Source organism: Calidris pugnax, unplaced genomic scaffold (genome assembly GCF_001431845.1).
Source record: "Calidris pugnax isolate Ruff unplaced genomic scaffold, ASM143184v1 scaffold124, whole genome shotgun sequence".
Taxonomy (NCBI): Eukaryota; Metazoa; Chordata; class Aves; order Charadriiformes; family Scolopacidae; genus Calidris; species Calidris pugnax.
The window spans coordinates 657,651-682,871 of record NW_015090914.1 but is presented as its reverse complement, the minus strand read 5'-3'; the positions used below and the strand labels follow the sequence as shown (position 1 = coordinate 682,871).

Here is a 25,221-nt window from a genome sequence, read left to right as displayed (position 1 = left end):
AGAGAGACAGAGAAAAGGAGTTAATTTAAAATATTACTTCTTTAGAAAAGATAAGAAGAATCTTTCGGTCCTCTCTAATGTCTTGATCCTATCAAATTTTTCCAACATCATGGGAGTTACTCCTCATTTATTTTTGGCACATCAGTCTCCTGATACGTAGTGAACTAGAACTGGATCACTGCATTTTTATCTAAATTTATCAGGCACTTTTAAATCCGTCATGTTACTGCTGCCTGTGAAAAGAGACACTGAAATTTTATCTGGAAACCAAAAAGGATTTGGAAAGCTAAAAAAAGGAAAGACTTTGCATGATGAAATAAATACTGATGAAATAAATAAAGCCTTTGTGACTCAGTCAATTTATGTGAACACTTGTACGTATGCTTGTTTTCTATATGTATACAGCAATATTACTGAGAATTTGCAAATGCAGGTGCCAAAAGAGAGAGAAGTTAGAATACCCACATATCAACAAATTGCAAAGGCAACCAGATCAATGTTAAAACACTCGGGTATGTTTCTGAAGGCTTTGAGCCTGTATGTGAGTTACTAAAGTTTGGGATCTTAACAAGCTTTGAAGCCTAGCCATCCTAGAAGAAAAATAAAGCTTTATGCCTATCACAAAAGCCCAGAAGAACAATATGGCATGATATTTAAAGTAATTTGATTTCACAGTTTAAGTACACTGGAGATTCCAAGAACCCTTTAATCAGCTGTAGGTATGCTATGTGAAGTGCCTTTCCATGTGTAAGTGTTGTGTTGTGTTCTTCCAAAGTCCTCCTCTATTATATAGAGAGGTTGTGGATCATGCCTTCTGCAAATATCTGCCTCTTATATCTCCCCTTCTCTCTGTCTCTCTCTTTCTCATACTTAAAACAGCAAGTCCACCCCTTGCGGATCTGAGTCTTCTATGTGATAACAAGATATGACAATTACTGTAACTGCTCTCTTTATTAGAAATTAAGTGACTTGAGTGACGAGATGATTATGTGTTAGACAGAAAATGTTCTTGATCCTTATTTTAACAGATTGGGTTGGTTTTGCCTGTCCTCAGTAAAAAGCAAGTGACCAGTAAGATGTACATTGGTGTGGAGGTTAACATAGTCTAAAAACAGGATGAGGGTTACCATTGTGTGGAGATCAATGAAATATCTCCCTAATTTGGTCTCCTGCTGTTTGCTCTCAGTCTGCACTAACCAGCTGAGCTGAGCTGTACAGTCAACATCTTTTCCTTCTTTCTGCATCGAAAGCCCTCTCACAGAGAAGGCTTTCAGTCTTGATGAGCTCTGAAAATAGAGCAGTACCACACAGGAGGATTTTCTTTGACTTTGGAGTCTTTTCAAGAGGTGATGAATTAATGAAAATATTAACCTACACTGTCCTTCATTTAAGTTAGCTCCTGTTTCATTTATATGCAGGCCTTGTGAACTAGCTGGTTTCAGCGGGACCATGGGGTAAACTGAAAGGCATCAATAGATGTTATTTTGAAACACAAAGGACTTCATTTGTTCAAGCAGCAGTTGAGTAACTACAGTTGTTAACTGCAAAGAATTATGTCATTTTATGGAGATGTATGTAAGTGTTCCCCACTCAGACTTCTATTCATACAGACAACTTGGGCAAATACAGACCTTTTTTTTTTTCCTGTTGTCTTTGGAATCTGAATGGGGGTTTAGGGGAAGGTGGGGGTTTTTATTTTTGCTATTTTTTCTTTATGGAGCACTTGAGGAACAGGAAAAACACAATGGAAAGCTACAAAGGATCATTTGATGAAAGCTAACCTATCTTTGGGTAAACTCAGGAATAAAAAAATCAGGAATATAAGCTAAATAAAGCTGCACTGTGCTTTATAATCATATCTCTCAGTTGAATTATGAAGCGATGAAGGAGAAGTATGCTTATATATAATTCTGATGGCTTGGTTACAGCATATAAACTAGCCTTTTTAGAGCAGATGCTAGAGGCAGCTGGAAGGTAGCAGCCAAGCTGAGGTCCCTAGCTCAGACTGGACCCTTAGCAGCAGCGTGCCAGGCGCTTACCACATTCTGTGGCAAGATGATGCATCACTTTGGTGACTGATGAACTCCGAGGTTTCCAGCAGAATTCAGGATTGAAAGTTCAGAGGAGAACATGGGCTAGAGCTGCAGGTTATTAACTTTCCAGACTATGGACCATGAGCAACTTCAAGGACAACTGTGTGCCTTTAAAAACAGGCTTTTAATGCAAAACAGTGGAAAATGGGTTGTCTTAGCTAGAATTATTTCTATAAAACAGGGAAAGGATTATTTTCTTTGATATAATGCCACTGATCACTGGTGGGGAATGTGTGCTTTACTGAAGGAGGTTTGGAAATTCTGGGTTTAAAGCAGTAAGCAGGACTAGGAATTGGGGAACACATGTAAACCAGTCTTTCTCTGTTTACTGTTTAAGTAAATCCCTCAGCCTCCCTGCCTCTGTTTTCCCAGCTGTGTGTATTATGAAAGGCAGGTCACCCTGCAGATCTATTTTAAGGATTGGTAGGTGGTTCTGTTAAGGTCTGGCAAGAGATCTGACTAAAGAAAACAGCAAAGAAATACTACGTAGCCATATTTTTTCAGTATAAATTGCAACTACTTGCAATGTTTGGCTAGAGACTAGGACCTCAAAAGCTCACAGAGACATAAGAGCTTCTGTTAAGAGGTTTAAGCATAGGCAGAAGCAGAAGTTGACTTAAATCCACCATTTGCCAGGTGCCACCTAGATCTAAGTCACTCCTCTTGGGTCGTAAATCAGAAAACCACCAAGATGTCACCGTGGCTGCCTATGGACGTCTCCTGCAGATGGGTTGGAAGAGTGCTGGGCTGCTCCACTCACACCCCTTGCACTGGGAAAGGTGATATTAAACTGCTCTCCTTCTCCTGCCTCACTCAGAGACTTTCCACTGGGGGGCTGATGTCGTTCTAGAGAAGCTGCCTTAACTCCTAGGGCGTGAAGGAGAATGAGGGTTTGAAACTGTGGTTTTACAAGTTATCTCTGATCTCGTTAAGAAACCTTAAGCAGCCACGTGTCAGGAACTGTGTTCCCTTATTTACACATGTATTTACATTCTTGCTCAAACCCACAGGCCTGAAGAGCTCTCAGAAACACTTCAGTTAATTGAATATATTGCTAAGTGGGAATGGCAATAGAGTGCCCCACAGCTGAGTACAGGCTTTGGATCAGATTAAAATAATTTACTGTCATGTGAGAGGGAAGAAAAAACCCCACGACACATTAGAATTGTGATTATACTTTGTCTTCTGATCTAATCCCTTCAGAAAGCCAAGGTGTTGGCTGACCGAAGGAGAGCTGGGCACTGGAGGGGATCTCTGCTTATGGCTCATTTGTATGCACATGGCACAACGTTAATTGCACAACTTCAGAAGGAGTTTGAAGTCTGAATACATTTAGAAGTCAGACCCTTTTAGGGGAGGGTTTTGTGATGCCTAGGCCTAGATAGCCAAGCTGGCTAAGGACTGATGTCCTTAGTTCCTTCTGCAGACAACAAGTAGCCACAGGTTCCCGCAGACAGTAATGTTCAGATCCTATTTTAGCAGCCCCCTTGACTGTTTGCAAGGTGTAAAGCTGATTATATTTCTCAGTTGGCTCACATGTGGTGCTCAGTAGCTACATTAATTTTTATGACTTTGTATGGTCTGTTCAACTTGCTTTTATTTGCATTAGAAACATCTCTGGTCATTCAAGAAGGAGAGGGACCGTCCTAGCATGCTCATAACCAGCTGGTCAAAATGGAGAGAGATAACACAGCTGCCATTTTTATGTACATTTACAACAAAACTTTGTGTGGACAGCTGCTTAAAAAGATAATCTAGTAATTAAGCTCTGTTACTTCAAACAATTAACCAGAGCTTCTTGAGTTGGCATCTGGAAGTGGTTTTTGGGAGGGATCTGAAGGGCAAATGTTAGAAATGGGGCAATCCTCATTAGCAGATTGCAAGGGATAGAGGTGCCACTGAGTGTTCTGCTTACTGCAGCCACCCCAGCAGGAGGGAAACGGGGACAGAAAGGCCTGTCTACATTTATTTAGCACATGTAGCCCTGCTGAGTCTTCTCAGGTCTCCAAGGCTGTAATTCAGGTTCTATTTTGCACAGCCGTTCTGCAAGAGCTCCATTTGTTTGTGCTCTGTCTGCGACCTGATGGGATAACCCTGAAAGTAAACAAGTAGTAAGTACTGGTCCAGCCCTCAGCCACAGTAAGTCACTTTTTCATAGCAAGTCACGGAGCCACTGCTGGCGAATTTCAACCAGCAGAACGCTGTGTGTTTGCATCTTGAAGAGAAAATATGCATCCTTAGTGTAGGGAGAGAACAAAATTCAGGCATTCGAACACATAGGCTGCTTTGCCCCTGATACAGGCACAAGTCTGGCCATGGGTGGTCAATCATTGGAAAATGGACCTAGAATGCAGGATCTGGAAAAGGTGTCTGGAGGGAGAGGTTAGCATCTAGCTGGCTGCTCTGAATGCATGCTGAGTGCTGGAAGGTGGATTCACCAGTAGGCAAGAAAGTGTTGTTGGAACTATAAATACAAACAGCTGAAAAACGCATTATCTCCTATCATTCCCCAACAGTTTGAGTCTTTTCACACAACTGAAGATCACTGCACTTTTCTTTTTGGTGCTCTTCCCTTTTCAGTTTTTTGATTACCGAATCATTTGGGATTTATATCATGTTTCTGTTACTGTATTAGCTTCTTTTCACTTTGAAAAAGTTAAAGTCTTCATGGGAGGCAGGAGGATTGTAATCACCCTCACAATAATTCTTATTTCTGTTTTAGTGCTCACTTGAGCTAGTTAAAGCTATAGCGGAAACCTGAAGTCCTAATTGAGTAGACAAGAAGCCAACGAGAGTGTTGTTTATACAGGTCAAGGAAACAATTCTGCTGCATCCCTTAGCTAGCAGATACATTTAAACCAAAGAAGATTCAAGCCTCTCATTTTCAGTGTCACGTGTTTCATCTTTGATTTCTATCAAACATGTTTCGCTTTCGGAGTCTCCTTCTCTGCATATACCCTGCAGTGCGAAGGACACGGAGCTTCTTCATTGGTGCTACAAATGGCCAAAGGCAACAGTTTGTGTTTTTGAACTGACCAAAATAATTTCTCATCTCTCCTCCAAGGTCCATGGGAAGGTTGGCTTCAAGTACAATACATAGAGCTAATATTTATTAAATATTTATTTTTTATTATATTTGATAAATTTTGCCTCTGCTTCTGTTTCTCATTTGACCCCTACAAGACTATGACTTTTTGCCACCTAATTTATTTGTTATGTGAAATTTTGAGTAATTTACTGGGTAATTTCCTCCAGCAATAATATAAGCAGTTCCTTGTTGGTGCTCTATATTAGACATTTCGAAGTGGGCCATTTGCAGTTGGGCTCAGAAATTGAGTATGATAGGTTTCATTTTCCCCAGAAGATGATTGGACCAGGTTTCCAGTGACTTGTTCGCAGCAGCTCTGATGCTGCAAGCCATTGGGATGCTTGAGTTCAATAAGCAGACAAAAAATCTATTTTCCTTAGGAAGATCAATATGCAAGGCACTAGTATTTACCATACTTGCTGCCATGGTCCTGCAAACTTAATAGTATTCCTCCCTGCTTTGGGGACTCTCATACTGATTGAATGAAAAAAATTCTTACACGTTTTAGTCAGTTATGAAGGCTCGGATTCACAAACAAAGGAGATGTCTACAAATACAAGTGTGTATTTGGATTGATGAAGTCATTTGCACACCTTCTAATTATTAGGTGTACAGGAAATTCCATTCAAAGTGTACCTGGAACTCAGGTGCTTGATGTACTGAGCTGTTGCTCAGGGCCAAATTACCCGTCTCAGAACCTCTCCATTTAATGTGCCTCACTGCTCAGTAGTCCCACCAACTGAAAAACTACTTCAAATGAGAAGTTTCTAACAGAACAGTGTTTTCCAGTTTTGGTGCTAGTTTTAGATCTGGTGTTTGGTTTTTGTCCATTCATTTGTTCATTAGTTCATTCATTTTTTACTCCATCCTTTGGTCTGGAAAGGGCTAGTGCATAGCATGCAAACTTGCACTAGTTCCTGCATCCCTAGCTAGCACTAGTAATTAACACTTACAGAAATATTGATGAATTGAGGCTCTTCTGTGATAGAGGAATAAAAGAAACACAACAAACAAAGGGACTTAGGACAAATCTGACTTCATACGTTTACCGAGCAAATTAGCTGCTGCACTGTGTGAAGCACAGAACTGTCCTTAAGGTGCTGTTAATGAGAAGTTCATCACAGCTTGGTTTCTTTGGTGCACTGTTAGGGACCGTGGAGTTAAGTGGAAGTTAAGCAGGACAACTTTGCTCCAGGTTGTTTGAGCCAGCATGAGCTATGTTATTGCTGGTGACCTAAAAATTTGCATGTGCTCAATTTGCAAAGCAGGGCAGCAGTTGGCTTCTTGGATCAGGTTGGCCTAGTAGGATCAGGTTTGCAAGAGGTAATCAAGTGACTTAATGTCTTCTCCTCCTTCTCCCCTCTCCTACTCCCCTTCCCTTCTGTCCCAAAAGCAGTAGGGAATAATGGCAAAGGCTTTCCATGAGCCACCACTGCTATTACACACTTTGACTAAATAGGTCCAGCTCAGCAGGAACGGCTAAGTCACTGGGAAGAACAACCTCCTTCCAGCCTCCTCCCAAGCATACCTTGGATGGTAGCCACGTTTTGCTTCCTCTTTGGAGCACCTTTACCTAAGTAATTTTCTTACCTATTATCAAGGGTGGGATGTGTATTGCAGGTGTATCTTTTCTCCTGGGCTTTTTCTGCTCCAGTTCAGCAATCTGTGAGCCTGGACTCACTCTCTCTCTCTGTGGTCTCTCTGTGATACCATATGTTTTCAGCAGATTATCAGAAAAGTCTGAAAGTATGCCTGCAGACAAGAAAAACATAAAATAAAATGCCACTCGGCCTTGTTCGCATCGAAGAAATTTGCACCTGTGTAACTTTCCCAATGACTACTCTGAAGTAAGGCTGTGTGAGTGGATGATCTGTTCTGGATGGTGTAACTACTCTTCAGGTTTTGGTACACATTTCCTCCAAGTCAATTATATCCCATAAAGGCTATAGACAAGCAATGCTATCAGGCCATCTGTTTTCTGCTTGTACTCAATGGACTGAACTGCAGCTCTTCAGAAATCATGGTAAAGATGAGTGCAGTTTTCTATTCCAGAAGATCAGACATCTTATCAAAGTAGTTTAATCATACAGATACTCCAGCCTCTGCTTGGAGGCAATGTGGCCACACAGAAGTGGCTTATTTTAAGTAGTGAAGCTCTGTTTTCTTTATCATATGGCTACTGTGGGCGCCTGTTCAGCCTCTGAGCCACTCTTACCTAAGAGAGAATTTCTGAGGCGCAGATGAATGTGAGAGCTGAATAGAGTTCATGCCAAGTTCAATGTCTTGAGAACAAATAATGGAAAATCCCGGCTGCTTGGTTTTACTTATTGTAAAGCAGCTAATTCCTCAGCGGCCCACCTTGGTATTCCCAGACCCTGGGAAAAAAATCCCTTCATCTAATAGGGAATGCCTTTGAGAAAGTCAACCTCCTTGTTAGCCTGCCTTCCCATGTGCGTGTGGCATGGCACTGCATTCTTGCACACCTCCAAGGGGATATAAGTGAACAAGGGGGTCTCTGGATCTTTCCACAGATTCAGTTCACTCAGCTGAATAGGGATCTTGAAGTCAAGAGCTGTATTGCTCACCTGTCAGAGGTGGTGGGGTGTGTATAGCTGGTGTATCTTTTCTCCTTGGCTTTTTTTGCTCCTGTTCAGTGTTTTGAGAAGCCTGGATGGTTTTACCTTTTCTTGGTTTCTTTTTGAGGTCACAGCTCTTAATCAGCTGCTCTGAAAGATCCTCTGAAAGGGGGAAAAAAAATGAAAAAAAGAACAGAAATTGAAACTGAGGGGAAATAATAAACCAGATGGTCAAAAGAAAAGCTTTAATAACATTGCCTTCATCCAAGTAGATTGAAATGCCTGTGGAGAAGCATCTCTTAAATAGTCAGTACAAGAAGCCTCTGTGCCGTGCTTCGTGGGAGTCAAGTGACTTAGGTGGTCCTCCTGTGTTGCAGGAGGTAGACATAAAACAGAGGCAGAGAGTTGTGGGCAGCTGTGTGTTACGTGGCAGAGGGAAGGCTGCACCACTGAGTGCAGAGGTCCCATGGCCATCCCTGTTTCATCCAGCACTAACTGTGTGGGCCGTCTTCAACAGTTACAAGGGTACTTTTGTGAAGGAAAGATTTATGTGTGTTGGGTCAGCCTGAGGCATTTGTAAAGTGAGCCGGTATATTGTTCCCTTCAAGAGTTGGCTTTACTTCCAGAGCCACTGAGCAGTCAGTATTCGCTTTTGATTTATGCAACATTACCCTGGATTCTTGGTTTTCTCTTAAAACAAGCCTTGACTCAGATGGTCAGCACAGTTTTTCTGCAGGGATCTGCATTTCTGGGTGCTTATGCAAACTGAAAATATTGAATCCAGCCTGTCATTAGTATCATCATGCAAACCAATACTTTGATTTCTTAAAAGTTCCTTGTTTGGCTTCAGCAGGGTCCCCTACACCCACCCAACCCCTGACTACAGACTTGGGTGCAACAGGGCTTCATTCCAGGCTCTCATACACCATTGGAGGTAGCTGTATGTCTGTGAGCCTGAGGGTAGACATGGGTAGGACAATCTCCAGGTGAAGCCACCAGAAGATGTGGGGTCTTTTTCCAGCCCTCACAGGCTTCCTGCATAGTCCTAATGAGCTCATTTCACTTCCTGCTGCCTCAGTTTCCCAACTATAGAATGGAACATATTTTTTACTGATTTAAGTAAGTAATTTTATGGAACTTTTATGTTTGGTATGCCAGTAGTTGTAAAAGTGATGCCTGTGGCTAGAAACGCTGTGTGGTAGAAACAGAACTAGGATACCTTCCTTGCAGGCCAGATAAACAAAGTTTATAAAATTATGCTTGCCTGCAGTGAGACAGTTTTTTTGACAAGCAAGTGAAGTTGCATTTGTGTTTTGTTATTTTCATCACAAGAGTAACAACGAGCAAAGAGATTTTTATTTCTGGGTTGCTAAATCTTTATGACAATTTTGCAAGGCGGGAGCAAAGTAATAACATTTGAAGCAGAGGCAAAGACCATGAATATGCAAAAAGCACATCTATCAAGCATGAAATCTGGTATTTAGGAGTGTGGTGGAGCAAAGATGCCTCTGGTACTATCAGTGCAAAAGTTATCTATGAGTAAGTTCAAGAGAGGAGACAGATTGGCAATGAAGGAGCAAAAATATTTTGAAAGCCACCCCAGAGGAGCCAAAGGGGGTGTTTCAAAACTTCTACCGAAATTGCATATGCAAAAAGCATTCAGAGAAGGCTCAGCTATATCCTAGCTTTCCGTTTATTATGGTATACATGAAGAAACTGCCTTTACTTTTTCTACCAGGGAAAAGAACAATGACTTTTTCCTTTCTCCTCTTTAATTTACTTTGCTCTAGAGCTTCAGCTGATATTTATATGCAGGAAAAACAGTCTTTGCCTTTCCATCTGGCATCAGAAGTGTCAGCAGAAGGTGTAATCTATCAGGTTTCATGAGAGCTCAGTTGTGTTGCTGGAGGGGAAAAACGGGTACTGGGCAGGACCTAATGATATGAAGACAACACCTCTCTAATTACTGCATGCGATGACATCATCTAATAACACTTACCTAAATGGTTACAGTGTGAATCTCGCTTGTCTGGTCTGTCTTCTGGGATATCAAGTGGCTGAACACATTCTGTTGACATAATGGAAATGGGCTCTTCTCTCCCTTTGAATATTCTACATCAAAAAAAAAGAAAAAAAGAAAAAGTAGCAGCATGACATAAAAGAGACATATTGGTGTTATGTATCCGCTTGCTACTCAGATCATGAGAAGTTCTTGTCTTCCAGCTGCTCTCTGTCATGCAGTCTGCTGGCCTGATTTGCTCACACGTGCTAAGAGAGGCATTTATTCACTGCCTTGGTTACATATGCACTATCCCATTTTTCCTTGATGTAAAAAAATCACACTACCATGGGAAATACATTGGCTCTATAGAATACTGAGTTTCATCAGAAAGTCCTATCACATACACAAAGTAAATGCTAGGAAATAGGGTGTTTTGTTCTGGTTTTCTTCTCCATTTTTTTTCTCAACTCAACTCAACTCAACTGGAGATCATATTTGATGTTTATCATATAAAAAATCAATAGTGGAATAAAGACAGAAGGAATTGAGGAAAAATGGAGGGAGGAAAGGGAGACAGACAAGAAAAGGTAAATAAAAGAGAGAGGTGAAAGAAAAGGCAGTTGGAGAAAAACAGTGAATAGGAGGATAGGAAAATAGAAGACTCTGCTCTGGGAGTTTGTTTTTATCTTGCTGAAAGTAAAGAAGCTGCATATATTATTTCTCTGTATATTGCAGTGGTTGGTTGCCAATAATAAACAGAACATTAGGGGAGTTAACCTCATTTTTATGACTAAACTTGTGTCTATATAAAAAGCAATTAATCCTCAAGCAAAATCCCGTCACATAAATATTTACCAAACAAAATATGAAAGGCCACACTCATAATCATATACTAAGCTAATTCTTCAGGGGATGGAAAAACAGGGGGAGGAGTCCCAAACTCCAGTGACTTCAGAGTAAGCAGAGCAACATTGGTGGGCAGTAATTAAAGGTCATGAACATTGACTCATAATGTACCTATGGTATTAATTCTCATGCCCTTCAGTATTCAAAATTCACAAAAATTTGTAAAATTCTACAGATTCTAAAAGACCTTACTGAATCAGGCCCTTGATAAGGGGTTTGACCTCCATCTGTTCACTGCAGAACCATCCTAGTCCAGCCTCATATCCGTACTAAAGGATTTTACTGTCTTGAGACTTCATTTGCATTTACAGTAAAAATAATCTTCCACTTGGGAAGACCCTGCATAAAGAAATCTTTGAATGACATGGTTGCTCTGGTTGTCCACTGTACAAATATGCTACAGCTATGGCTTAAAATGAAGGAGTCATAATTTTATTTAAAACAAAAACTGGCCATATGAAGGCTCACATTGCATTTTGTAATTTGTAGGAGGTTATTTTTCTCAGTGCCATTTAAGTTTACAGGATTTGATTAGGCCATGCAGGCTAATTATTATGATTGTAGGGAAAAATGTTCTTTTCTGAAAGGTACTCTGTTTAGAAAGTTTTCAGAAAAATCAGGAATACTGTTTCAGGGACTGTGGACTTTTTTTGAACAGGTTTTGAGGTAAAAAGCTGAGGATAGATAGTAAAATTTGAATGTAAAATTGGTAGCAAATTATACTGACTGGAAATTCCTTATAAAATATGATTAACTTTGGTTTGATTTCACTAAGTTTTTAATTGAGTTATTTCACCTAGGAAATATTAAGCTTTGTGAAGAGACTTAATATAGCACTGGTACATGCAGTTTATGAGAGACTTTCTCAATTATTTTTCCTTAATACAGAAGTTTGAAAAAGAGTATTCTAAAATAGATCTCTTAGATCTATCTTCAAATTTTCGTAGTCACAGATGCCAAGCCTTTGGCATCTTCAGTGCTTTATAAAATGGCTTTACAGGCTAATTTATGACACCCTCCCCCTTTTTTTACAAAAAAAAAGTTTGCCCTGCAGCCAGCATTGCCTTGCTTAAAAAAGTGTTTACACACTGCACATTGTGAGAGTCTGTGTGACAAAAGAATAAAAATAAGAGAAAGATTACCAAAATGTATCATGAGTTTTGGTATGTCAGTTGTGTAAACATTGCATACGATGTGTGAACCCGTGGGTGGTGGTGGGTGCTGTCTCTGCTCGTTACACACAGAGCTTTCCTTCAAAGGAAAGGTGATATATGTGAGCGTTGTAATGGTGCTTTCCCAAACCACTCAAAACAGATTCCCCCATTTTGCGTGGGAAGGAAGACTGCTACGAGCACTTATGAAGTCATTAATATGCCTCTACAAATGGAAGCATGTTCTTGGATTTCTGTGTGTTAAGTGCAACTCTTTTCCTAGTAACATTCCTGCTAGCATGGTTCGCACTACTGCTGTCAGTCAGTAGGCTCTTTGTTGACCTGATGGCATGAGGTTTTGGGTTTTTTTCTTGCACTCTATTATATCTCTTGACATAATGAGCCACATTCATCCTTTGTGGAACTGTAATGGTTACAGTAGAGCCCTAAATCACACTCAGCAGGAGACACTCCCTGAAAGGGATATAGATTTTTCCATATGAATTAGGATTCAATAGTCATTTAGCCTGAGACTTTGGTTGGACCACCCTCCCTACAGAGATATATGCCTAAATGAGACACCTGGGCTCTCTTTGGCAAAAGACAGAGACACCTTAAATGGTTCCCTAAAGGTTGAGAAAAGTTCTAGGTTTGCCTCCAGTAGTTTTGCATTTGCTCCTTGTAAAAGCATTTGGCATTAGATGGGATTGGCTTTACCTCCAGACAGAGAAGAGCAAGGAATGATAAGGTGGCCTGAAAATTGCAGGTATGAATAAAAGCTACTTCAGCCTCATGTGGATTAACCCTCATGCTGAGTCACTGCCATGTAACAGCAGGACTCCTTTGTAGAAGATGGCAGTGCAGATGACAAATACCTAAACTTTTATCTTTCTAGATATCACCTGTGGCACTGACAAATTTCTAGGTAGCTTAAAGCATACTAAAACTTTTTTTCATAATTCTCAGTTGCTCCATATGTTTGATTAAAATGCCCAAATAAAGCTATCCAGGGAAAGCAGATGTACAGCTCCTACCACTCACTAAATTTGATTTCACAGTTTAAGTACACCATTCAGGCAAATAATATGATTCTATCTTTGCTTACATTGTGGGGCTGCATCAAGAAGTCCGCCAAGTACAACCAGTTCTATGCTTCCATTAGATAAAAATATTTTGCCTAGAGATGGACAAATAAACCAGTTTTGTTTTACTATTTTAACTTGCAGTTGGTTTAACATTATCTCAAATAATCAGGCCAGAGCTTAGAGAACATTCTTCAAAGGTACTCTCATGTATTTCTACCAAAATGATGTGAATTTGATCATGTGACATTTAAACTTCGTTGTTTCAAAACATAATCTTAAAACACACACACAGACATTCAGGCAAATAATATGATTCTATCTTTGCTTACATTGTGGGGCTGCATCAAGAAGTCCGCCAAGTACAACCAGTTCTATGCTTCCATTAGATAAAAATATTTTGCCTAGAGATGGACAAATAAACCAGTTTTGTTTTACTATTTTAACTTGCAGTTGGTTTAACATTATCTCAAATAATCAGGCCAGAGCTTAGAGAACATTCTTCAAAGGTACTCTCATGTATTTCTACCAAAATGATGTGAATTTGATCATGTGACATTTAAACTTCGTTGTTTCAACAGTGTTGTTCAACATCTTTGTTGGAGACCTGGACAGTGGGATAGAGTACACCCTCAGCAAGTTTGCTGATGACACCAAGGTGTGTTGGGCGGTCAACACACCAGAGGAAAGGGATAGCATCCAGAGGGACCTGGACAGGCTGGAGAGGTGGGCCCATGCAAGTGTCATGAAATTCATCCATGTCAAGTGCAAGGTCCTGCACAGGGGACATGGCAATCCCAGGCACAAATAGAGGTTGGGCAGAGAATGGCTGGAGAGCAGCCCTGGGGATAAGGACTTGGGGGTGTTGGTGGATGAGAAGCTCAACGTGAGCCGGCAGTGTGCACTGGCAGCCCAGAAAGCCACCCTCATCTTGGGCTGCATCAAGAGAAGAGTGGCCAGCAGGTCCAGGGAGGTGATTCTGCCCCTCTGCTCTGCTCTGGTGAGACCCCACCTGGAGCACTGTGTCCAGCTCTGGGGCCTCAGCACAAGAAGGACATGGACCTCTTGGAACAAATCCAGCAGAGGGCCACAAAAATTATCAGAGGGCTGGAGTACATGTCCTGTGAGGATAGGCTGAGAGAGTTGGGGTTGTTCAGCCTGGAGAAGAGAAGGCTTCAGGGAGACCTTATAGTGGCCTTCTAGTATCTGAAGTGGACCTAGAGGAGAGATGAGGAGGAAATCCCTATCAGGGAGCGTAGTGATAGGATGAGGGGTAACAGTTTTAAACTGAAAGAGGGGAGAGTTGGATTAGATATTAGGAAAAAATTCTTTCCTGTGAGGGTGGTGAGAACTTGGCCCGGGTTGCCCAGAGAAGTTGTGGATGCTCCACCTCTGGATCCCAAGGCCAGGCTTGATGGAGCTTTGAGCAACCTGGTCTGGTGGGAGGTGTCCCTGCCCAGGGCAGGGGGGTTGGAACGTGATCTTTAAGGTCCCTTCCAACTCTAACCATTCTATGATTCTGTGAAATCAACTTGAAATGAAATCTCATGAGAACAACCTTGTAAGATAGAAATCTAAAGCCTTGAGAACAAATCTCAAGAGCTGGACTTTTTTTCATTTGATCCTGAACTAGGCACCAGAATGGCTTTGGATAGGGGAAAGCAGCATCTTTATTTCTTGTCTTCTTCTAGGATTTGAATGGTTGTAGGTTCTATACAGCTATGTGGAAATTAGGTACATATGTATATTTGTATCCAGCCTCAAGGCACAACACAGTTCTCAAATGAGTTGTCAGCAGGCAATCCTTCTTACCTGTAAGATGGAGAAATGAATTTCTGATCTGCAATTCTTATCAAAGTTTAAAGGGGGCATCAATGTCTATAGTCCTCACCATTGTACATTAAGGGCATGAGTTCCTACACATGCATGTAGTTCCCCTGTATGTTGAATACTTAGAATTTGTGAAATGGCCCTTTGTAACTGTGCTTCTGGCTTGTGTTACTTAGAATTTGTGAAATGGCCCTTTGTAAGATCTCCACAAACTGTGCTTCTGAGAAATTGAATAGACCATGTGGTATTGTCCACGAGTATGTGGATCTTTCTTTTTTTATTTCCCACTTTCTTTTTTTTTTGTTTTGTTTTTTGGTGGGTTTTTTTTTTGTTCAAAGGAATGTTTTGCTTCCACAGTTGACAAAATCCCCAAGAAAAAAACATGCATTAGTTTGCAGGACATGCATAATCACTAAAGAAATGTTTGGCCTGTTGACATGTTTCCTACATAAACAAAAATATTCCTGACAGCATCCTCATGTGGTGGCATCAGGCAATCTGAATTCATTGAGCATTTAGTTTGGCCATGGAAGCCTGTATGACACTATGTAGTTATCTTCTCCTGGACCCAGACCACTTCTTAAGAACTTATTTTTACCATGAGCGGAGAGAAGGAGAGCCCAAGAGCAGAAACAGATGCAATGGGGCCCTGGGGTGGCACACGTGCATGTCCACTTTCTAGTAGGCAGGGCCCATCCTTGCTGCCACTGATTGATAGACTCAAAAGTTGGGAACAGGAACAATTGGGACTATCTCACAGTGCTGCCACAGCCCTGCCCAAAGAGCTGTTCTGGCATCAGGGTTTGCTCTTGAAGACTGGTGCGTCTCTTCCCACCATGCACACACTGTCTGTGTGTCTCCTGACAGGTTTTGATTATTAAATTGTTTTAAATTGCTTTGGGTCCCTCTGTCTGGCTGCAATGAGTACATGAGCAAAGAGGGACAAGCTCTCAGCATCCTCGATTGCTTTTCTTTTCCCTCTCTAAACCTATGTGGAAGGCACAGACAGACCTGTCCTTCCTTCTGTCACGTGTCCTCTGCAGGGCTCTATAGTGTGAGTAGGTCCCTTATTTGCACCAACTCACTTACAAATGTGTAAAGAAGAAATCAGACATCATCATCTGGATGTAGGCGTCTTGCAGCCACCTTCTGAACACAGAACTCACCTGGAACAGCTCAGGTGCCAAGGGGAGCTTCATTTGGCTCCTTCCACCTTAACTCAGCAGGCAGCCTTGGCTCCTTCACCAGAAAATATGCACCTTTACACATATCCTGGTCCTATCCTAGCCTTGTTACAGCTGCTTCCTGGGCAAACCTTGTGAATAAAGCAAGGCAACCTGCCTGCTGCAGTCAGAGTAGAAAATAGATGCCTTAAAAGTAGAAAGTCTGAGTGTTCCTGCCTTGCTTTCCAAACTTTTATGAGTTTTACTAGATGTTCAATGTTTCTCTATTGGAGTGACATCTGCCAGGGCACAGAAGGCAGCCTCATGCTACTGCACAGAGTTTCTTTCTTCTTCAGTTATTTGGGCACTAGGCTGCTCTTTCCAGGAATTCTTGTCAGATTAGTCTGATTTTTAATTTTTTAATGCACATTTAAAACTTAGGAAACAGTTAGCTATTTGAAAGCCCAATCCACGTGCCTTCCTCCACCCAAAACTTTTGCTGCTAGTAATTGTCTAGAGACAGTTTTTCTCTCACAGACAGTGCATTCTGGGCACTAGTTCAAAACCCTGGCCGGGCTGTGGCCTGACTCCCACTACCTCCCATACACTTCTAAAAAAATTAATAACAACAGTCAAACTTTGATTGATGAGGGGGAACAAAAAAAAAAAAAAGGTACATTTGCACAGTTCTAGTCACAAAGTTTTCCTGTCTTTGGAGATAATAAAAAATACAAAGCCTTCCTACATTATTTCCTTGAGGTACAAACTAGCCCTTGCACGTGCCAACCCTTTGTAGTGAGATAAGAAGTCCTGATACTGGTTCCCACTCTGCTGGCTTGTATTACTTGCTTGTGAACTGTCCCACCATCCTGCAGTTAAAGTTAGTTGAAGTATTTGTGGCTAAAGCCCTCTCCTCCCCAGGACCCCAGCCCATGCATCCCGGCCTCAGTGGGGTCCCACCCCAGCTTTCCCCACAGGGGACCATTCCCAGCCCTCTTTCCACCGAGTGGGGACCCTAAGCTTTCCTGCTGTTCCCCACGGGTGACGTGGGCAACTCGCCTTGTTGGTGGATACTAAGGGAGGGGGGAAAAAAAAAAACAAAAAGACGGAGAAAAAGACAAGAGCAAAGCAAGAAGCCAGCCAGGCAAGAGGGAGGCAAGCGGATGAAGTACTTACGGAGGGGAGCGAGGCGATGGGGGGTACAATCTGGTGCTGGAGCAGGACCGGTCCAAGCTGGGGCTGCTGCTGATGCTGCCGCCGCCTTATCTCGGGAGCAGCAGGTCCGTTGAGATGGCAACACTGTGCTCAGGCGTCCTCCGGGGGGCTGGGGAAGAGCATCACCCACTCCCTTGCCCTTTTGGCGGGGTTCAGCCCTGTTTCCTTCCTTTTCAGCAGGTTTCTGAGGCCGAAAGGAGAGGGAACGGGACAGGGAAGACCAGCAGTGCCTCAAGGCAAAGGCATCTTTCCTGCCAGAGGACCAAGAGCCGCAGAGGCTGCTGCTCTCAGAGAAGCAGGGGAGGATGTAAAATCTTCAGCAAAACGAGCCAAAAGGCAAGCTGCAGCCGCCGTGTGAAGAGGCACAGGGAGAACGGCAAGGGGAGGGAGCAAGGCTGATGCCGGCTGGGACCCAGGGGAGAGCTGAGGATAAAAATGGAAGGAGGAGGCAGGGCGTGTGTTGACGAGCAGCACCATAAGCACTCACAGCGATGGACACCGTCTCCAGCACTGAAGTTCAGCAATGACTGCAGTGTTTGTGTATGTATCTGGCCACAACTAGTTATAGGAGTGTGGTATTTATGGGGCCAGGCAGGGAGTCTTCTCTGACTGCCAGCTGTTTGCCAGTAGAGACCAATCTCTCCTATTTTAACCCATGCCTTTGGATGGAGCTGCTATTTCAACTGAGGGAAAAACATACAAACATGCCTGATGTTTGAGAACCTCTGGGAGAAACATTCAGTGGTGGGATTATGAACTTCCCCTCTCTTAGTATTCAGCTACAACAAAAATGCCTTTGTTTATTAAACGTCTTTAAAAACTGTGACTGCTCACAGTTGCAATTATCTCTTCTTTCTCTTTTTCCCCACTCAGCAACTGCAATTCAACAGCACCAGCATGCACTGCATACTTTAAATTAGTCAAGGTTTCTTTCACAAATAATATAAGGTACAGGAGCATCAAGGGGACAAAGTGTTTTTTCCCAGTGCTGCAAACAGTACAGCACCCTTGGACCCTGCACATTTCGGGTGTAATTCTGCAAAGTGTAAAAGTGATGCGTGTTCAGGTGTCTCGGTGACCCATTTCTAAAAGCAGGCTTATAAGTGCTTAAATTGCCCCTGAAGAAATGGAGCATAAGCTCCTAAGTACATTTAGAAATTTTTTGCAAGATTAAGATTTCTAACTGAAAAGGAAAAAAAACCTAAAAAAACCCTGAACTCCTCCAAACCATACAAGCCTCCAACTGCTCATAAAAAGGAAATTGTTTTTATGAGTTGTCCATTTCCATGTAACTTCAATTTTAATTTTAACTTTGTCAAGACCTCTCTGTTACAGTGAGTTTTAAATAAAACTCCCTCTATTTTCACACTGAAATGCCTTTTGCTTAGAAACACAAGTTATTTAGAATCACAGAATGGTTAGAGTTGGCAGGGAGCTTAAAGATCATCAAGTTCTGACCCCCTGCCCTGGGCAGGGACACCTCCCACCAGACCAGGTTGCTCCAAGCCCCATCCAGCCTGGCCTTGAACCCCTCCAGGGATGGGGCAGCCACAGCTTCTCTGGGCAACCTGGGCCAGGCTCTCACCACCCTCACAGCAGAGAATTTCTTCCTAGTATCTAATCTAAATCTCCCCTCTTCCCATTTAAAAACATTGCCCCTAGTCCTATCACTACATTTCCTAATCAAGAGTCCCTCCCCATCTCTCCTGTAGCCCCTTCAGGTACTGGAAGGCCAATATAAGGTCTTCCTGGAGCCTTCTCTTCTCCAGGCTGAACAACCCCAGCTCTCTCAGCCTGTCTTCACAGAAGAGGTGCTCCAACCCTCCAAGCATTTTTGTGTCCCTCCGCTGGACCTGTTCCAACAGGTCCATGCCCCATTTCATATTCTCCTGTGAACTCAGAAGAATCAGAATGAGACCACTGAAAAATGGGCTCACAGAACGGAATGCTCGAATTAGAAATATATTTTGAAACTCAGCTCAAGATTGCCTTTTTATGTTTTCACTGTCCTGACTGAAAAAGTCAGTCAGTCATTTATAGCACTGGAAAAATTCCCCAAGGATGAGAAAATTCCTGTTCTAGCCACCAGATACCAGGGGTGCCTTGGGAATATTACAGGACAGCTTTAACGGTGAGGAAAGTGGCCTGTTACACTCAGCAAGACCAAACATCCAACACGGCTGGTACCGCACGATGCCACGACGCATTTTACTGCAGCAGCAGATTTATCCCAGTCTTTCCAGAGGGGCTGTCACATTACCAGTGTACTCCCAAATCTGATCTTTTATATGTCCACAGTTGTTGTCCTGCTTGTAAGAGGTTTGGGACTCCTTCCAGCTTTCTAATCCCTCCTGCTCAGATATTTCACAAACACAGCCTGGAAAATAGTCTGAGTCCGTAATAAATCTGCCCTTTTACCCTCTTCCCTTGTACAAGAGTATTCCCATCAGCACTTGGGGAACTATTCATGTAATTAAAGATAAGCACATGTCTAAAAGTTTCCAGGCTAGTGCTCTAGAAGACAGGCGATGCAGCTTTGACAGATGGGAAAGGGGAAGACAATCTAATGGAAACCAGATAAATACACAAACACATACACACATATATATACACACACACACATGCATATATAACTATTACCTACCTGTCCATGTTATTTTTATATTTGTTTCTGGCTTGGTTTGTAATTCAAGGGTCAAATTTTCAAATATCCAGAGGGCAGTCAGAGCTTGGCCTTCCTTTGATGTTTTTTTCCTGTTAGAACTTTCTTTTTGTATATGGAAAAGTTGGCTTACTCTAACTTTTCAGCACAGCACGAGGGCACAATTTCTTGAAAGATGCATGGTGCTCTTGATGTTATGTTTGCTGGTCAATAGTGGCTCTGCAGTTGGTTTCTCAGTGCAAGCACAGCTGGCTTCTCGACACCGCAGTAACTAGTGAAGATTATTTCCCAGCTGTAATTTTGCTCGCAGTGAACTCACTTTGAATTTGTTCAAATTCAAGGCCAAAATCAGATCTCACTCATGGCAGGCAGTGCCAGTCCAGTATCAATCAGTTAAAACACTGGATTTACAGAAGGGGAGGCCAGAAAAAGTTGTGTTCCTTACAGATTACTGGTACCACGCTCATTCTGGCATAAGTGAGCCTGCGATTTGGGCCAGACCATATGTGATAAGGGAAAAAGGACTGATGTGATGGGTTTAGAAGGCTGTTTTTTGAGGAAGTCCCGGTAGAACAAGACTATTGATATGCCTAAATTTGTAATACATGGGGGGATTGTTTGTTTGTTTATATAGAAGTCTTGCATTGAATAAAAATCCCACTTTTGGGATGGGAAGAGAATTACTCCAGGTAGTTCCCCCAGACTAGCAAACCTCAGACTCCATGGGGCATGTAAAACACCTGTGCTTTCTTGTCTGCTCTCCTCTGTACCATCATTAAAGTAGTTCTACTGTGATGGATTTCTATGCTGGTCCTCTTTAAAAGCCTAAAGGCAACATTGTTGTCATCTCTGCATATTCCATATCTATTGCAGGAGACCGTAAAAAGCATTAAAAGCTAATATACAATCAAAGGTATATATGGAGATATTTCATTGTGATTTTGTGAGGGATTTGTATTCAACTGCTTAATTGAATTACAGCTTGTTCAGATTTGACTTTCAACCCTTGGCACTATTTTCAGATGAAATAAGAAGTACCGATAAAGTGGAATTGAAGGGTGATTTCATTTTAACATGTCTCAGGCATCTGAAAACTGTTAATTATCCAGCCTCAAGTGGCTTCTCTATGCAGTAACATGTGGTTAGATCTAAGATAATACTCCCTCTAGATACGCAAACACAGGGCTCACACTATTCTGATGTGCTTAAGCTCGGCTTCAGCCTGGGCTGCTTATTTCTGTGTAAAAGTGTCCTGCCCAGTACAGAAAGTTTAGCCCAGGTTTATGCTAACCCCTAAGGTGCTGCACGCTTGTGCATGCCCAAAGTAAATTTATACATGGAGAATTAAGGAATTGTATCTTGTGAGGACCAATTTATTGATTTGGTCGCTTTATAAATGTTGTTATAGGTTACTTTGCAGCCAGATCAATAGATCAATGTGCAGTGTTGGTTTTTTATCAAACAGATTTCTTGATGTACAGTTTTTGGTCATTTTCCCTTTAAGTTGTGGAGGTCAAAAGCGCACTAGATTGAAACCTACACTCAGTATGCCCAACTTTTCAGACAAACGAATATAAACGTTTACATTTTCCCTTGTATATAATAGAATATGCATATAAGGAGCATAAGTTGCATTTATCATGGACCGAACATATAGATAGCTCCCATTTTTTAAACAGAAGGCTTACTTGAGGAAAATCATTGCTACGTCCTGGAAGACAGCACGTTTGTCCCAGTTCCAAGAGGGAAACCATCTGTGTTTGTTGTACTGCTGAGTGAAGCCTTCAAGGCTGGAGCAGTCTCTAAGGCCCAGAGGAGTCTGGGATTTTTATCTACCATGACAGATGGCTCTCATGCAAATGTTTTTCCTGCTGCCCCTGCAAAGGTTAGGGGGATTACAAAGGAGACATAAAAGGCTGGAAGAGAATAACCCCATTTAGAGTGGTGAAGGGAGTGCCTCTGGCAAGAGTCAGTGTCACATCTAGGCTCCTTGTGCAAAGCCAAGGGAAAAAAGTATCACACTATGTTGACATGAAAATTATTGTAGATTAGCCTTTGCTTTTGCATTCAGACAGATAATTTAACATTTTCTGATGTATCTACTCTATAAACGAGTCTTCCTGCTTGCTCCAGGAGGAGTAAGCTAGGAGAAAACAAGGAAAGAAGAATATGTGGCTTTAAATAAAGGAGAAAATTTTTCAAATTTTGTGCTCCTACAGACTCCAGGCCACAGTTTTCATCAATCCTTATGTCAGAGGGCTTGCGGGGGGGGTGTTACATTTAGGGAAAGACAGATGTAAAAATCCAGAAAATGGCAGATGGTAGTGGAAAACTATATTCCAGGGAGACCTGGGACAAAGCAGTAGCAAATGACCTCTGGCCCATGTAACTTGTTCTTCTCCTTAAATGCATTGCTCCTATGTGGTATGGAACAAGGTGGGATGAAAGCTGCCCTTTCTCTGACGGAAGTTTCTCTCCCTCCCTTTCCAGGGGCATTAGATCTGTTTCTCCTTTTCCTGTAGTACCCAATGCCATTCTTGACCCTACCCTCTAGTGTCTTTCTCTAGTAAATTAGGTGCAAGAATCAGTGTCTTCTCCATGCATTGACACACAGGGTATTTCTGCTAAAACACTACAAATTTGACAAGATTACAGCATTTCTATGTATCCAAGCATTATTTTTTAAATATCACCCCAGCCCTTCTGCACTTATAGCTTAAAATATTAAATATCTTCTAAAACACTGCTTGCTTTGTTCTCCTTTCTAATCCCCTCCACGTTGGCTGTTTTGTTTTACTAAAATCTGAGAAGAATACAACTTTTCTGATGGGAAGTTACAGGCAAGGGGTGTGAGAAACGCCAGTGCTGACAACCCGTGCTTATGTCCCAGACTGAGACAGAGAGGGGACTCATTAGCAAGCTCAGGATGTCCCTGGGCCTGTCTGTGCCCCACAGCAGGATGGCAGAGAGACTGCAGACATCTGTGTCCTTGTGTCCTGGTTTGAGGTAAAACAGAACTATTTTTCTGTTCAGTAATTATACTTTTTTAGCTGGGCCTCTTCTAACTAACTAAACTCTGAAATTAGCAGCATATTGTTCAGAAACTGTTCACTCTCACAGTGATAAGCCTGATTATACCAAGGGATGGTGTGCAGAGAGACTCTTGCTTATACTTATTGCTATAACAACCAAGGTCAGGCAAATTCGTTATTTGCCCCATTGGAGGTCGGAAGAAGAAAAGCGTAGAGGGGTCCCACCTGTGGGGAGGAGTGGACAGGAGAGGTGACCCAAAACTGACCAACAGGGTATTCCATCCCATCTGCATCATGCTCAGCATAAAAGCTGAGGGATCAAAGGGTCAACTCTCTTCCTTCAATGGCCGACGTCCGAGGAGGACCCTGTCTGTTCGTCTGCCTTTGATCCCGATCCGAGCGTTCCTGACTCCAGACCCAGAATCCAGCTCCTGTCCATCACCGAGTCCGGCCTGGGACTTTCCCTGTGCCTGCTGGTGACGTGATCATCATCCTGGGAGCTGGATAAGGCTTGGTATATACTGTATACTTTTTTTTTCTTTTTTTTTTTTCCTTTTCTTATTTTTATTTATTATTTCATTATTTATTAATATTTTCACTAAAGTAGTTTAGTTTTTTCTAAACTCATAAATCTCTTTTTTATCTCTTTTTATCTTTTTATTTTTTTTTTAATCTGTCGTTCTGATCGGTCAATCCAGTCAAAACCACGACACCGTGAACTTCCCTGACAAAAGATATCTCAGCACATGTTATCCAATAAACACTTCATTGAGAAAGGAATAAACTAGACTTGATTGAAACCAGACCACAAGGCTTTCAACCCAGGGCATGAAAAAAAGAAGCAAGGAACAGAGCAACCTGCATGGGAAGGTGTCAAAGAAATTCAGGGAAGGTGAATACTGCCCCTCCCAACTTCCCTGGGAATTTCCAGTTTGCCTGAATTTTGAAAAAAATCCTACTCACCCTTTATTCTTTGCATTACAGCAACACCACAAACCCTTTCCCAGTAGCTGCCCTACTGTGCAATGAGAGAGGATTGCTGTGCTGACGAAATTCCAGGTCGTGGCTGGCTCAGGTCTCAAGGGGGAACCAGGGCAGAGATGGTGACTTGTCCAGCATCGCTCAGTCAGCGGCAAGCTACAAGCTGCATCTCTCACATTTCTCAGCACCTCCCTTCTGCAGTAAGAGATAAGACCATATATCTCCATATCATGAGGTTGTTTTTATTTTTTTTTACTTTATAAAGGAAAAAAAAAATATCTATTTTTCAGTAGAGTCCCGAAATAGAGTAGATAAGAACCTGTAATAGATTAATTGATGATGGCTAGAGAAGGCAGAGGATGAGAGTTCAAGGAAGCAGTCTTCTACATGCCATATCTTTGCCACGTCATTCTGGGCGTCATCCTTGACTAAGGTCTCATGTAAGTCCTTACCTGATCAACTGGCTGGCCCCGAGCCCTGATGGCCATCATGAGAAGATGGCAGGCTGAGGACTGCAATTTTCTTATCAGGATATGCTCTTGAAGAAAGCAGCTGGTTTTGTGGGGTTTTTTTAAATTTCTACAGAATATATATATATGTTATGAATATTATAATTTGTGATTGTGTTTTGGAGGTTTGGGGTTTTTTTTAAGAAAACATTTTTACTTGCACAATTAAGGTGCTATAGTAAAGATGCTAGAGACCCATATTGTGTTGATCAATAAAGCAAATCAAAACACCTCCTAGTTCACTTATCTGAACGCCTCTCTTCTTAACAGTTTGCTCAGAAGATCCCTACAAAGAATTACTGTGCTGTGCTGCTGAGACAAGGTGTCAGAGCGAGAGCACTCTGGTCTCCTGCAGCATACAAGGATATTTTGCAGCCATCTGACCACTGCCTGGTTTGTGGCCCTGCCTACTGAAGAACATAGCTGTGCTAAGGGCTGAGAGGAAACAAGAGGATGTTGCATCCCGTGGTGGATCCTGAGCAATCCCAGATTGCCCAGAGGATAGCAGCAGTCATGCAGGGCTTTCACCATTGTTGTCATACCATATTCTTCAACTTTCAGATTGCCAGTCCAGACCGTAGAGGAAAAGGAAGGGATGGAGGAAAAAAATGTGCTAACAGTTCTTGCTTGGTTTCTGTTGCTAGGGAGATTACTGCCTGCTATTGAAACAGGATGGTGTCCTCTTCCATTACAGGTGACGGTACAAAGGAGGACAGATGGCACAAAAGGGAAAAAAGAACCAAAAACCTGCCGGCCCTTGGCCCCACTGCTAGATGGAAGTTGCAGAAGTAGCTGTGCTTCCATTGAAGCCAAATCTAGATTTCCCCTTAATTTCAGTGCCTGTATTTCAAGCTTGCAATTCTAATACCAAAAAGGTGTGTTAGTTGTTAGCATTTTACCCATTCTTCCTACAGTATCAGTAGATTTGATC

At 42.1% G+C, this 25,221-nt stretch overlaps 1 protein-coding gene across 1 annotated transcript in view; it reads right to left on the bottom strand.

Moving 5' to 3' along the window:
* PPP1R17 (protein phosphatase 1, regulatory subunit 17) overlaps positions 1 to 17,625 on the bottom strand; it is a 21,235-nt gene extending 3,610 nt beyond the window's left edge. The window contains exons 1-4 of the mRNA XM_014949440.1: positions 17,068 to 17,625; positions 9,757 to 9,869; positions 7,767 to 7,919; positions 6,772 to 6,933 (exon numbers count right to left, since the gene is read on the bottom strand). Of these exons, the coding sequence (XP_014804926.1) occupies positions 6,772 to 6,933; positions 7,767 to 7,919; positions 9,757 to 9,835 (394 nt within the window). The 5' untranslated portion in view covers positions 9,836 to 9,869; positions 17,068 to 17,625. The remainder of the gene's footprint in view (positions 1 to 6,771; positions 6,934 to 7,766; positions 7,920 to 9,756; positions 9,870 to 17,067) is intronic.
* Positions 17,626 to 25,221: the final 7,596 nt, after the last annotated feature.